The sequence below is a fragment of the Simochromis diagramma genome, unplaced genomic scaffold (assembly GCF_900408965.1).
Source record: "Simochromis diagramma unplaced genomic scaffold, fSimDia1.1 OVJJ01000676.1, whole genome shotgun sequence".
Lineage (NCBI taxonomy): Eukaryota > Metazoa > Chordata > Actinopteri > Cichliformes > Cichlidae > Simochromis > Simochromis diagramma.
In genome coordinates, this window is record NW_024387466.1 from 2,347,055 (window position 1) to 2,361,430 (window position 14,376).

At 41.1% G+C, this 14,376-nt stretch overlaps 1 protein-coding gene across 1 annotated transcript in view; it reads right to left on the minus strand.

Moving 5' to 3' along the window:
* Nucleotides 1-271: 271 nt before the first annotated feature.
* Nucleotides 272-14,376, minus strand: part of fgf11b (fibroblast growth factor 11b) — a 36,613-nt gene continuing 22,508 nt past the window's right edge. The window contains exons 4-5 of the mRNA XM_040014701.1: nt 3,981-4,179; nt 272-3,884 (exon numbers count right to left, since the gene is read on the minus strand). Coding sequence (XP_039870635.1) covers nt 3,748-3,884; nt 3,981-4,179 — 336 coding nt within the window. The 3' untranslated portion in view covers nt 272-3,747. The remainder of the gene's footprint in view (nt 3,885-3,980; nt 4,180-14,376) is intronic.

The window sequence follows — 14,376 nt, forward strand, 5'->3', positions numbered from 1 at the left end:
GAGAAAACTATTTATTCATCATCCAGTGTAAAAGCCTCCTCCACCGGGGGTTGTCCATGTGGCTCCTTTGTTGAGTTTACAGGTTGAAATCAAACAACAGCCCTCTGAGTTCATCATGATCAAATGGATTTCCCTGTCTTTGGCAGACCTTGGGGAGATTTTTGCACCTATTGCAGGGTTGATGTTTTTTTCGTTTGCGTTTTATTGAGTCTATCGATCATTGTTTCAGTCTCATGCCCTTTCTTTTTTCTCGCTTCTCTGTCTTGTCTTACCATACTGTTAGTCATAGATACACACACTCACACACAGAGACCTTATAAAGACACTAAAGGTATGCACACCTACACAGGCAATGTGATGTTGAGAAGAAACTTAATGGGCTGTAGGTACTCGGTTAAGGGATCTGTGTGGGATAGGGATTACGACTTTAAACCTCTCATGTGTGGGCACGCAGACTATAACATTTTTTTTTTTTTAATTTTCCGTGTCACCACCTTACTGTTAGCTTTGCGAGACCTGTATTCATAAATGTATTCTCACTTGCAAAGCAGAACAATTCAGACTTTAAACTACAATAACAAAGATCCTCTTAACAGCTTTTCTACTTTTAGGACCACCATGTCTTTTTCCTCTCCTATCTTTTCCATTCAAGAGCATGACTAGTTTCACTTAACAGCTGCATTGCTTAACTTCTCTACATTGCAGAACATTGCTTCATGGCCATAAAGCCATACTTTTCCATTTAGCCCCTCTGGTAAAGCATTCAACTTTGTTCTTCATTTCACGTCAGACCTGACATTCTCTGATCTAGGCTGTCTACTTGCAGTATCACCATCAGACAACTTACTGTGGCATTCGTCATTACTACAGAGGTGAGGACTGATTGGCTTTTGGGACTAAGGAATCTACGGAGGAATTTGGATCAAGCGACAAAGGGTGCTGAGGGTTATTTCTTAAAATCTTCTTTAAAAAATGAACTGGAGCTTCAGAAATATACATTTTTATACTCTTTTGTGTTTTTAAAGTTCCTATTAGCTGCAAGTCTGGTAAAAAAAAAAAAAAAATGCTATTACATCTCATTCCTTTCCTGTCAGTCAGTCACAGCGTTGGGCTTCAAGTACTTCCCTTTCATAGAGTGAACTTGTGATCAACTTCAGAATTCAAAATCGTGTGCTGCCTGCTGTGCAGACACATTTATATCATGCAGTAGTTAGTAATGCATGGTTAGAACCCATACAAGGCTGTACCAGACTCCTCCGAGAGGCAGAACATTGGGTTTCCAAAATAGATATTTGTAGGTCTGCAATGCAAGGACAAAATATCCAAATTTAAACTGAGTGAAGCTCCCTCTGGAAAAGCCCAGAAAAATGAAAGACTTGATAAAAAAATGAAAAGCCCTCCAACTAATTTCCTCCATAGACCCTCTGTCCTAAATAGCACACAGTGCCTCTTTGTCTCACATTCATTATCATACCCACATGCCGCGCGCAATCCTGCCAAAATTCTTGCTTACTTTACTGCACACATTCCTTATCAACATTCCTCAAGAATACACCTCCTAATCCGTCACTCTTCCTAAATAACCGCCACCGTGTGATGACTTCTTTACAATTCCGCACACAATTTCCGACTTACTTTTCACCCTCAATACGGCACATTCGTAAAGCCTCTATTTCACTTTCTGTAGCATGTCTGCGCATTTGCACATTATGTGACCATTCAAATTAAACTCTATTGCCAATGCACAGAAATTCCTAGAATTATCGGGGAATTTTTAGCAGCCATCTAATAGGCATTTTTTATTTCCCGTTTGGCTTCCCCATCTCCCAACATTGCTCTTTCCTGTCATAGCGAGGGACTTAACGCTGTCTGTGTTTGTTGGTAGTATCCATGCCCCATTCACTTTGACTGAACATTGTGGTGACATTTGTTTTTCCCCTCAGTGACTTACCAGAGCAGACAGCACCCAACAGCAGCCATTACTGAAATATCCCTGACATCTCCCATTTAGACACCTTGTATCAGGTCAGTTGCATACAATTCTAAAATTGCATGCAGTTCAGTCTCGATGCAATCAAAATACCGGTTAATTGAAACTAAAAACAAAAAGTTACATTTAATGAAGATTCCTTTGAGGACACTCATTCATTTAAAATATATACACATCACACAAAAGATGTGATGAGTGGTACAAAGTATCACCTATTCCACGACACAGACATGTCAAAGACGCAACATTGTGCTGTGTCTGAAGGACACAGTAGAGGTTACCCACAGTTTCTCTTTCTATCCTCTGTGCATGCACTCATTCACAGAGAATCTTACCTAACATTTATACTCTAAAAGACAGCGACATAAGGGGGTTAAAACACAATCACAGCAAGACGTTCACTCAGACAACTACATTTTTGAGGGCAATTCTTCCAAGGTGATTTGATAAAGCTAGTGAATGGATAAGCTGCCAGACATCCTCAGAATAACAAGTGCTCCAACTCAGAGGCTCCTTCGGCTTTGATGTTGGGCTTCAAACCTGGCTTTACTCTGACAGCAGATGCCGAGCAAAGTGTACACTAGCGTGCTTTTTCAGGTGACTGATCCACCCTGGGTTTAAAATATGAGCCAGTTGTTTCATTTGTAGCCTTTAATGAGCGAGCGCCATAATTAGCGATCACCTGTTAGAGATTACTGCAGTAGAAAGAGGGTGTCATGCACTGTCTCACTTACTTATGCTGCCCCTGTTTTTGTTTTTGCTGGTATAAATATTGCTCAAGCCTTTTGACCCTTTCCATTAGAGTCTGGAAAAACAAAAACAAAAATACATGAAAGTAAATTATATTTTATGGCTCATCTTCCCAAGAAGAGTAGCTGCTTCAGGTTATTAATTTATTTTACTGGGAACCACTGCTTACACCTATGTGAGCAGTTCCTTGCTCCTGAACTTCATAGCATTTGTTGTGAAATTCAAATAGTCCGCTTTCTTATCTCCAGCAGGACTGAAGCAACCATCCCCACCTCTCTGCTTATTCAATATAATGTTTTTAGCATCATCCGGTTATTATCACAGCTAGCAAAGAAAGCAAACAAAAGAGGAAAAGGATTCGTTTTTAGTTGCTGCTGACCTGACCCGACCCAAGCTTCCTGCAGATTTCTTTCGTCTCTAAGCCATATCATCTCACTTTGAGCTTTAGTTGACCTTAGTGATTAGCTGGTAGGCAGATGGTGGGTGGAAAGCTGGCTGAGCCACACTGTCACCAACTTTAGGGCTCAAGAGGGAGCCCATGGGTGAGGATTATCCTGCGGAGTCAGTGCTGGGTGTGTGTGTGTGTGTGTGTGTGGTGACTATACAGTACAATAGAGCTGATGATGGGGAAGGCATATGAGAAAAGATGAAACTGTCAGCAGACAAAGAAGCTTGATCCTGACGGAGAAATAAATGGGGCTGCACGTAAGCAAATCACAACAGGTACAGAAAGAAGTGACACTGGGAGAAAGGGTGGGGTGGCGGTGGTAGGAGTTCTGGCTCAGACCCTGGGCTTTCCTTTTGTGGTTTCAGGTGAGGGGGGACTCCTCTCTTAGGTCTTCTTGGCTGCTGATGGACTGCTGACTCTTTATCCCTCAGCATCTTGGAGTGCACTTCTGGAATGAGGTGGCCGCTGAGGACCATTCCCCCAGCCACCCTCAGTGCATAGTGGGCAACTTTGTTTCAAGTGTCACTGCTACCCTTTGTCCCACCCTCATTCTCCTGTGCTATGAGGCCTCAGCCTTGGGAGCTTCTTTCTGTCCATTCTTTAGGGACGGCGAATCTGATGTCTTCACCGTCTTCCGAGGTGGGCTCACTGGCTCACTGACTAGCTCGTGTAGTGATGGCTCCTTATACATTGCAACTGTGTAACAAAGATAGGAGTCGTCAGTTAGCAATTTAGGTTAATAATTAATAACTGAGAAATAAACTATTTCAGTATAGTTTTTTTTTAATATACCCTCTATAACTTTAGGCAGGAAGTGTGCCGCTCCCTTGGTCTTCTTTACCCGGTTGCCCTTCATGACCTGACCGTCACGGTTGATACCGATATACCAGGAGCGGCCAGACTGGGTCTGCCGATAGAGCATGGAGGAGTACGTAACGTAGTAGTTCTCAAACACGCTCTCTTTGAACCTGCACTCAGGAGTGAAGTGCTCCTGAAACGAGATATGGAATAGGAGAAGAATTGCATTCATATTGTCAAACTGAACATAACAAAAAAAAGTAAACTGCAAATGTGATGAGAATATTTCTAAATTATCGCAAGTCTTTGAACTTGGACTACACTGCATGTCAGCCCAGACTAAAAAGGAAACAGAAAAAAACAAAAAGAAAAATATGGGATGCATACTGTGAAACACATTAATGAGGTGGCTGTTTCCGGAGGGAAAGGAAGGATAGAATTAGATCTGAACTTGTGTTTCTTTGAGAGCGTGGATGTTCCGGTCTTTTAAGAACAGCAAGAAAAGGTGCAGACTATAATATAGATGTGAGAAAAAGCATTAACATCTCTGCTAAACATAACAACTACCCAAAGGGAAAATCCATAGATGGAAAAAGAAGATGAAAGACACCTAAACAATGACACCAACACACTGCAATGTGCACACATACATTGCTGTGTGTACATATAAATGACATCAAAGTGCAGGAACGGCTTCGGAGACATCACAATATGCTGAGCCTGGGATGATTATAGGGGTGAGGATAATACTGGTAAAGTTTACCAGTGTTTGGAATCACTGTTTCTGCAATATGTATGCCATAATTGGTTATGACATGCATACCGCATTTAATTTGTGTTAAGCTTATAATTATGACATGCATAAGAAGTTGTTTTTAATGTGTTTCCTGGTTAAATAAAAGTTACATAGACACAGACGCCCATTGCAGAGCCAAACACCACAGTTTCCAAAAAGTAGACACCTATGTGGAAATTACCCAACTGCAGTTGGTTAAAATTATTATTCTTTTTTTATCAATGTACAGTGGCAGTTACTAGTTAAAAGATGTTACGAAGCCACAGTCCGCTACCCAAAATTTCAGCCCTGACAAATGGCTGCACCACCGCCTCTCTTTAAACCCTCTTTTTTGCTCTCTTTGTAATTAGACGTTGTAACATGATGTAAAGTAAATGGCTGAATTTCATTTAAAAAAATACAATAAAAATCAGTGAAGTCAAGTGTAACTATATTCTGTACTGGGACGTGAACGCCAGCATGGAAGAAGCTAACGCTACAGCTGCTAGCACTGCAGAGGCCAAATTAATCTGAAGTTCTGCACATTTCAGCGACACTTCTAGCAACGGTAACGTTATATTAGCTATTAGGTCTGGCTTTGGGGACAGGGATGGGGACACCCTTTTGCGCCTGGGGACAGCTAGACTGGGACATAACGATAAACGTGTTTAACAATTTCAGCTCTTAAAATGCAGACTGAATACTCATTTGACCAATATTTAATTTTGTATTTTTAAAGCATGCTCACCTTCAAATTTTTTCTCAGGATTTTGTATCTTTTTCGACAATTAGAAGACTAGTTGCCAATAACATCCTTAGTTAAAGGTCTGGTGGAAATAGTTTTTGTTTCTGTAGTTAAATTTAACCTGTTGTGACAACAATATAGCATTTTCTTTTTGACATATAGTGAGTGCCATTTCTTGAGCGTAGAACATAATGGCTATAACACGCTACCTAGCAATTACACGCTACCTAGCAATTGCTAGCATTAGCTACAGCAGAAACAAGCAAAGAAACGGCACAGCCAAAATACCAAAGTTAAGCATTTAAACCAAGGGGTGGTTTCTCAGTGGCCCAAATTAATGAATTGACTTAAAACAAAACATTTTGTGGGCAGAGTCAACGCTGAGGTGTGAGAAAGTTCACATCTATAGGCAGTGTTGGGCAGTAACGGAATACATGTGCCGCCGTTACGTATTTAAAATACAAAATATGAGTAACTGTATTCCGTTACAGTTACCGTTTAAAAAGGTGGTATTTAGAATACAGTTACTTTGTTGAAATAAATGGATTACACTGCGGTACTTCCCTGTTTCATATTGTGTCGGGTCAGGACTGTTTGGGTTTTGTTTGACAGCTACGTTCTGCTGTTTCAGGTGGCAGCGTTACGGTTGCCATGATTACAGGGTGACGCTCTCTCTCTCTCTCTCTCTCTCTCTGTGTTTCCTGGGTGAGAGAGAGCGCCTTTTTGTTGTTGTTGTGCTAAGCTAATAGGCAGAATGCTACAGGCATAGCTCTAAAGAATGTAGCATCATAGGCAGTGTAGTCTGTGCTGCAGGGAGAATGGACTGCCATACGTGTTATGTGTCTGTGAGCGAGGGAGGGAGAAAAAGGAAAAGTACGAGTTGTCATCGAGCAAAAACGTGAGCTGGAAGCATGTAAATATAATAATAACCACTGCAGCCAAGAAGAGTGCCTGAAGAGCCCAGTTGTAAGTAAGCTATTAAGACTCGACTGTACGCTGTGTTCGTGTTTTCCTCTGAAACAATAAGTTCCGTTGGAGCAGCCTTTCAACGCCTCTCTCTGTCTCTCGCAAGCAAAGTTGACCCAGACAACAAAGTAAAGCTATTTTTCGGCTAAGAGCCTGACATGGAACCCGACGTATTAGCCAGAGGTCCCTTTACTACGGTTCGGAGCCGCGAACCTTCAGTAACAGTAATAAATCACAGCAATAGTACATTCACGTAGTTGTAAACAGCATGATAATATATTAAGTAATCCAAAGTATTCAGAATACGTTACTCTCATTGAGTAACGTAACGGAATACGTTACAGAATACATTTTGGGGCATGTATTCTGTATTCTGTAATGGAATACATTTTAAAAGTAACCTTCCCAACACTGTCTATAGGAACTCTAAATCTTAGAAAAACAGGTTGAAAACAAACTAGATTTTAAGGGTCACAAACTAGTATTACATTTATATTTACGATACATGTTTGTTTTTTTTGTTGGTTTTTTCCAGACTCAAATTAAACAACAGAAAGATCTTTCACCCTGCAATCCCCTAAATGAGATTATTAATATAGGCCACTCTCATGTAATGCCAATTGTCCGTGACTGGCCAAATGTGTATAGACAACAGAAAATCAAATTAGAAGAACTTGGATCATGTCCAACAGTTAAACAATTCTTTGTAAGTGATCATGTCCCTGCAGCACTTTCCCTCTCTCTGTACTCAGTGTAAGGGCTACTGAACACTGCATAATGTTGGCTGGTGAGATTAACCAATTGTGACAGATATACATCACTCTTAGTCTCCATCAGGGTCTGGACAGAGTCTGTCCCCTGTCAGAGAGCAAAGCCAATCTGTTGGATTGATTAAGTGAGAGCAGCAGGCCAGAAATGGCTGAGTGGAGAATTTCTGAGACTCGGGACAAACAGTAGCATCAAACTTGGCGTAGACACGTTTTAATAAAGAGATATAAGAGACCTTCAGTTTCAAACTTATCACAGATCATCAACTTTCTGCTTTATAGGGGAGTTTTATCCTTTAGCAAGGTATTTCAGGACTGTGTGTCCTCCCTCCATTTATTTCTGACCCACTGCTCCACCAATGTTCATGTCCATTTCACTGCCACCTTCCTACCATATGAAAATAAGCTTCTACCCTTAACTCAACAAACACTCCTGCTACCACCACATTGCAGAGCTATTTTAAGATCCACTGACAGGTTTGATATCTTCTGCTGTGCTAACACAGAGGATGGGATCGATAGATGATCTGCTTCATTCATTATTAATCAGACCAGAGAGCAAGAGGGTGGGAAGTGCGGGAGACAGAAGGGGAAAGGTAGGGGAGACAGGAAAGAAAGCAGAAGATCACTCAGAGAGGACAGAGGGGTTGGTGGGTAATAAAGGAGATTAAGAACTGAGAGAAAGGGAGATCCCTATTATCCCCCAGGACCAAAAGGAGCGCACGCTGAGCTGACAAGGGCTTTAGTCGTCAGCACCCCACAATCTAACACTCACATTCCTCTGGAAACAGAACCCATTACTACAGTGCAATGCCCCTTAGTTCAACCTCTGAAATGACACCAGTGATAACCCCTCTCCCAAGTCATCCTATAATTACCCTTCATAATCACGCCCCTGAAATTAGTCTAATGATAGAACTCACGTTTTCTGTACTTCATTCAAGTAGTCTCAGAAGATCTAAAGAAAAACCATTCTGCGAGAGCAGGCAGGACAGTAAAAAAATGTCCTTATAATACAAGGATTTTTCATGATGACCTACCGCAGTGGCTTCTATTGCTCTCCCTAACGGATACAAATATGTTACTGTAATTATCGCCATCTCTCAAACTCACCTTGAGGTAACCTTTAGACCCTAGCAAAACAATAGTTTCCGCTCCCACTGACAACATCACTCAAACCACCAACGTCTGCAGATGAATTATTGCTAATGATGTGTGGAGCGTTGCACATTTTAAAGAGCAATGAGGGAATATTTCCATCTAAGTGGTGGGTACTTGGACTGAAAACGAAATAAAAATCTCCTTCTTTAACCGTGACTTATTCGGAGACTTGGCTAGCTAGCTTCCCCCTTCATGTGTCGCAAGCCAAAAAATTAATGCGAATGAAAGCAGATGAGAAAGATAATATGTAGGGTCCGTGCGGAGAATTCCTAAGATGGGTAGAACCTTTTTATGATGCAGAGTATCATCCAGACCTTCCCCGCCCACACACGCAACCTCCTTCCTCATTCCTTGTGTCTGATTACATCTGTTCTACCTGCTTCAGTAAGCTTTGCTCTCCACCACGACCATACTCTGGAAGTGCATCAAGCCACACTCACACACTCACAGGGCAGAGTTCCCTAATCTTACCCTGCAGATAATTAGGATATAGGGGACAGGAGTGAGGTTGTGACTAATTAGAGAGAGTAATTCCATGCATGATATGTAATATCTTGTTCACTTTAATTTCATCATGCATGTACAAGCATGAAATCAGAACTGATGCCCCTGAAAATATAGCTCTATTTCTGTAAACCAAAACATCATTTGCATTTATCATGTTAAAACATTTGCAGTTCCCCATTTAGACAGCAGGGGTCATAGTGTCATGCAGGCTTCCTGCATCTATTAACCGGCCCATCAACTCCTTGTGTAATCTATGGGAAACTGTGAAATGTGCCCAGCTCCAGTAATCCCACCACATTCCCATAGTTCTGCATCACTGCTGCAGCAGCCCACTCACATGACAACATGAAATGTAAAGCTCATCCATGCAACATTTCCCTAGTACACACACATACATGCTCTCTGCGTTCAGGAAGCCTTCCACCTCCCCCTCCCCAGCAGGGCATGTTGCTGATGTTGTTTGTCAAGCCAGATGTGGATGCACTATGACACGACGAGTTACATAAGTCAGTAGACTACAGAAGCTTATTAAGAGGGATTCAGAGAGGATGAGAATACTGTCTAGCACCACACATGTATGATCTGTCCCTAATGCAGTCCGGGGAGAAATGAAGCTCACATGACAAGAATAGAGTGGATGATAATGTGCTGAGACTCGTGGCTCTGCAGTGCTGATTGATAGCTGGAAGTCCCTTGTCAATATAATGCTGCTGAGAGTGGAGCTGTCGCTGACATTCCCTTCTTCCACCGTCGGCGACAGCGGTGACTGCTCCGCACTGCCCGCTGCCTTTATCAGAAAACCCTCTGCTTTAAATATTCTGGGACACAGCACTGTGGTTAATAGCTATTCCATACAGTAGCAAATCGGATAATGTATCCTGACTATTTTGGTAGGAGAGCCACGGTACAGGCCGGCTCATGAATCCATCACAAAGAATAGGATTTTTGCCTTTCCTAAGTGCTCCTAATTGGCTGCCTTGGAAAAATGTCCTGCTTTATTGTTACATTTCTGCACTCTGCCTCTTTTCTTTGGCTCTGGCCAATTATTCTCCCTGCTGCTTTTTCTAATGTCCACATTTTCCCCTGTCCTGTGATAAAAGCGATGCTATCAAGCAGTGGTGCTGTCCTGCATCTCAATGTAATCCTTTCATGAAAAAGAATAAGAAGGACACAGGTTTTCATCAATACTTTCTCCACTTTTCTTCTCCCTTTCCTGTGTCTGTCTATGTTTCGTCTCTTTTGGTCCCGGTCTGTTCTAAACACACCCATCAATACTTTAGTATCTTTTAATTAATTAAAAGACTTGGACACCACACTATTTAATTGCATATATATATATGTGTGTGTGTGTGTGTGTGTGTGTGTGTGTACTGACTAGTTTTGACCAGCACATCTTTGGCCAAAACTTGCTTGTTGATGGTCATGTTAGCCTTCACTAACACAAGCTCTTTTCTCCCTCCCTCTCATTCTCTCTCTCTCTCTCCCTAGCACATACACACACACTCTTTCTCTCTCTCTTTCTCAGTGTCCATGAGGAGTTTTTCCAGAACACATAGATTATAAAATGGGGCAGGAACAAGCCAAGCTCTATTTTTGTATCGGGACCAGCCTTTTCCTGTTGTCACCCACAGGTAGTGAGGTTGAGATTTATGTCTGAGACAACGCTACTGTTGACTTCCTTCCTCTGTTTTTTCCAAGTCTGGCTCAACAGCCACACACTGCTGTATATGCATGAGGCAGGGGCATGAGAAAATTTTCCCTTGAGCATGCAGAGGCAAAACCTTCTAATAACTAACATAAGTGGCAGAACAAGCAGTGAGAAAACACTCTGTTAGCCACCTCAGCTCTGTTGTGACAGCCAAAAGCATATGTATCACATAGAACGCTGTCTGAGTAAAAAAAAAAAAAATCTGGCATCTTTTAAATGAAAAAGATGATTTACATTTAAACACAGCACAAAGTTATGTAGACATTTGCCAAATGCACTCACTCAAAGAACTAAGATTAAATAAAATGAGACTACTAATGTATCAGAAATTAGAACATGCTTTATGGCCAAAAGAAAATCATGTTCTGTTGTACTGCACCTATATGAGCCCATAACTGTGTGTAAAAGAGAGGAATCTCTCCGAAAGAGGTCAGTTTGGGATGTACTACAGCTATCGACTGCTGCTGAGGAAATCCCTTCTCTCCTCTTCGCACAGAGGAAAGGCACCAAAGTCTAATGCATGCTAATCAGGGGCTGAGAAGATAATAAGAGATGTTGCAGTCCATATGCCAATATTCAAGATTTGACTCTTTTATGCACAGATGGTCCTCTCGCATTTATATGCATTGATGCACACTTGCATTCACTGATTTTGCATGTAATTTTCTGTTCTTGAAAGCAGCACATATAACCAGTAGAGAGAAAAGATCCTAGTTATACAACATACATGAATAAATAAATGTGTTTTTACAAATGGGTGCATGAGTGATTCAATATTTGTACTTTTTCATAGCTAGGATATTGACACAAGGTGAAAAATGATCAGCTGTGCACAGTCTAACTTTCTAGTGACTTTAAGATAACCTGGTCTTTGTTATTTATAGCAACAAATGTAACTTTATCACCTTGGTATTTTTATCTCATGCAGGATTTCATAGAAAACAAAGTTGTCACAGTAAGGTGTAAAGAGTCAACATTTCCTGTAGTAGTCATAAATTTTTAAGCATGTAGCCATGGTTAAGTGATTTGACACTAATCGCATGTAAGCAGTATTGCAAGCACTGTCCAGAGTGCTGATCAGACTTTATCCTCTTGAAGTGACACCAAAGCTGTCCAAGGTGCTGACTGAAAGAGTCAAGTGTTCTGAGACAGACGACATTGGAACTATCCATCTGCCCTTTTTGTCCATTCCTTCACTTCTTAAAGTATAAACTATTTAGTTAAAACTCCCAGATGAGTTGGTACTGTATATGCTTGGTCTCAAAGCCTGAACATTTTATTTTCTTAAACAGTGAAAGGTCAACTTTTAAGAATATAAATGACTTCAAATAAATACTTAAATATCTAAAGTGGTAAAATGTAATATATACATAAAACAGAGACCTGGGACACATTTCTGAAAAATAAATTGTTGTATTTTGCTACTAAGCTTTGCCTCACATATTCTAAGTTGACAGGATATTTACTTTGTTGCGGAGTATTGCCACAGTGTGGTATTGCTACTTTTACGTCAGTTAAGGATCTGATGACTTATTTCACTACTATGGAGCAAAAACTACAGAACTATACAAGTGTTGAGCTATCTCTTATTATAACTTGGAAAATTGGAAAAGGGTGTAGCAATGTATTGAAATTTGTAAATAGAGCATCCATCCATCCGTTCATTCATTCATCCATCTGCTGTGGCATATCTGGCTTTAGGTTGTGGGGTGCAGCAGTCTAAGCAGGGTAACCCCAACCTCTCTCTTTGGCTATTGTTTTAGATGTACAGCAATTGTTTTTAAGTATGCTATAGAAATAAACATGACTTGACCTCTTCCAGCTCTACCGGGGGATATTGAGGCATTTCTAAACCAATCGAGAGATTTAAACTCTCAGTGTGCCCTCCTCTCAGTAGGACATGCCCATAACACCTTACCTAGAAGGAGGTGGTTTGGACATCCAAATCAGATCTCCAAACCACCTCAACTGGCTCTTTTCAATGTGAAGAAATGGCGCAGGGCTGTCCAACTCCAGTCCTCGAGAGCTACTGTCCTGCACCTTTTAGATGCATCCTTGTTCCGATACACCTGAATCAAATGAATGGCTTGTTACCAGGCCTTTGCCAAACCTGATGGCATTCTGAAGAGAAAATCCAATCATTTGATTCAGCTGTTTTGGAGTAGGGACTGAAGTTAGACACCCGTCGAATGGTGGGTGTACTCCAAATGAATGAGCTCCTGATGCTATTTTACCATGCAATTGACATGATTGAATGCCTTCTGTAAGTCACAAGGCACATAAACTCGTGGGGCTAACTCTGATATACGCTTAAATATCCTCTCCAGTATCCTGGCATGAAGCTTCCCAGGTGGGCTGAGGAGTATGATCCCCCAATAGTTGGGGCACACTCTCTGGTTCCCTTTCTTGAATAAAGGAACCACTAGTTTTTGAGATGTGGTGGTCCTTGAAGGGTTCCACCAACCATTGTGGTGCCTCTTGAGGTCTGGCCTCTTGAGGTCACTCCCTATTGTTCCCAGACTTTCCTTCCATTACAGAAGGCAAATCAGTGGGGCCACTTTTGTGCTGCTGGCCATCAGATACTTTCCAGATGGTTTTACATGGTGGATCAAAATCTGATGGAACTTTTCTGCTTTCATATTTCCATTAGTTTTGACAAGATCCCCAGCACCACTGGCTGAAATTCATCCCCAAAACACGACAAAGCCTCCACCGTGTTTTACTGATGGCTGTACATACTCACTGTTGTACCACTCTCCTGACCTCCACTGTACATACTGACAACAACTTGAACCAATTTTTTTTTTTAACTTGGATTCATCACTCCTTAAGACCTATTACTTCTGACTTTCAGTCCAGTTCTTGTGTAATTTGACATACCTCAGGCTTTTATCCCTGTTTCAAGTACGGAACTCATTATATTCCATTGGTTGCAATAAAAAAAAATAAAACGTCAACAGTTAAAAGGTTCTAAAGATGTTTCTGAATTATAAACTATCTCAGTAAAATATGTGTAGCGTAACATGTTTAGCATAACTCACTTGACCAGAGCTGTTTATTTTCTAGCTGTACTAGGACAAGAAGATGATTACATCAAAGTCCCCAAATTAATGTTTTTTAAAATACTGCAGCATAAAGATAGGTTAAATTGTTTTGGTACAAATGATCTGTAAGGTGTCTAGTATCAATGTCTATATTTGCAATTATTTAGCTTTGTTCAGTATAGCCATAGACTGACTGAACATTTTAATGGCAACAATAGTGACCAGAATAATGCTGTATATCTAGGCATGCTCAGAAAGGATCGTTCTTGCGCTTACTATCACAATCAATGAATGATAGTTGACAGCAAAACCCTGCTTTGAGGCACTATTTCTCATCCCAGTCACTTCACACTTATAGGTGCAAATCACCTCAGTGCAAACAGAAGGTCATTTACTCGGTGAAGCCAAAAAAGCAGAGATGAGAACCTGAAACCACTGAGCCCGACACCTTCCACCCCTTGGCTGCACCTAGAAATAAAAAAGCCCAAAACAGACTTTTTTATAGAATTTTCCCTTCCCTTTTTGAATCGGTGACAAACAGAAGGCCTGTTGGAATTTAAAGCCCACTTAGAATCAAGCTAACTTATTGCTGGCAATGAAAGTCAAGCTCTTACTATGGTTTTACAGGGACCAGGTAACTGGACCAGATAAAAACAGTCCTGATACCCAATACCACCACAAGCATCCCCCGCAGGATACCCCAGTCCACATAACACA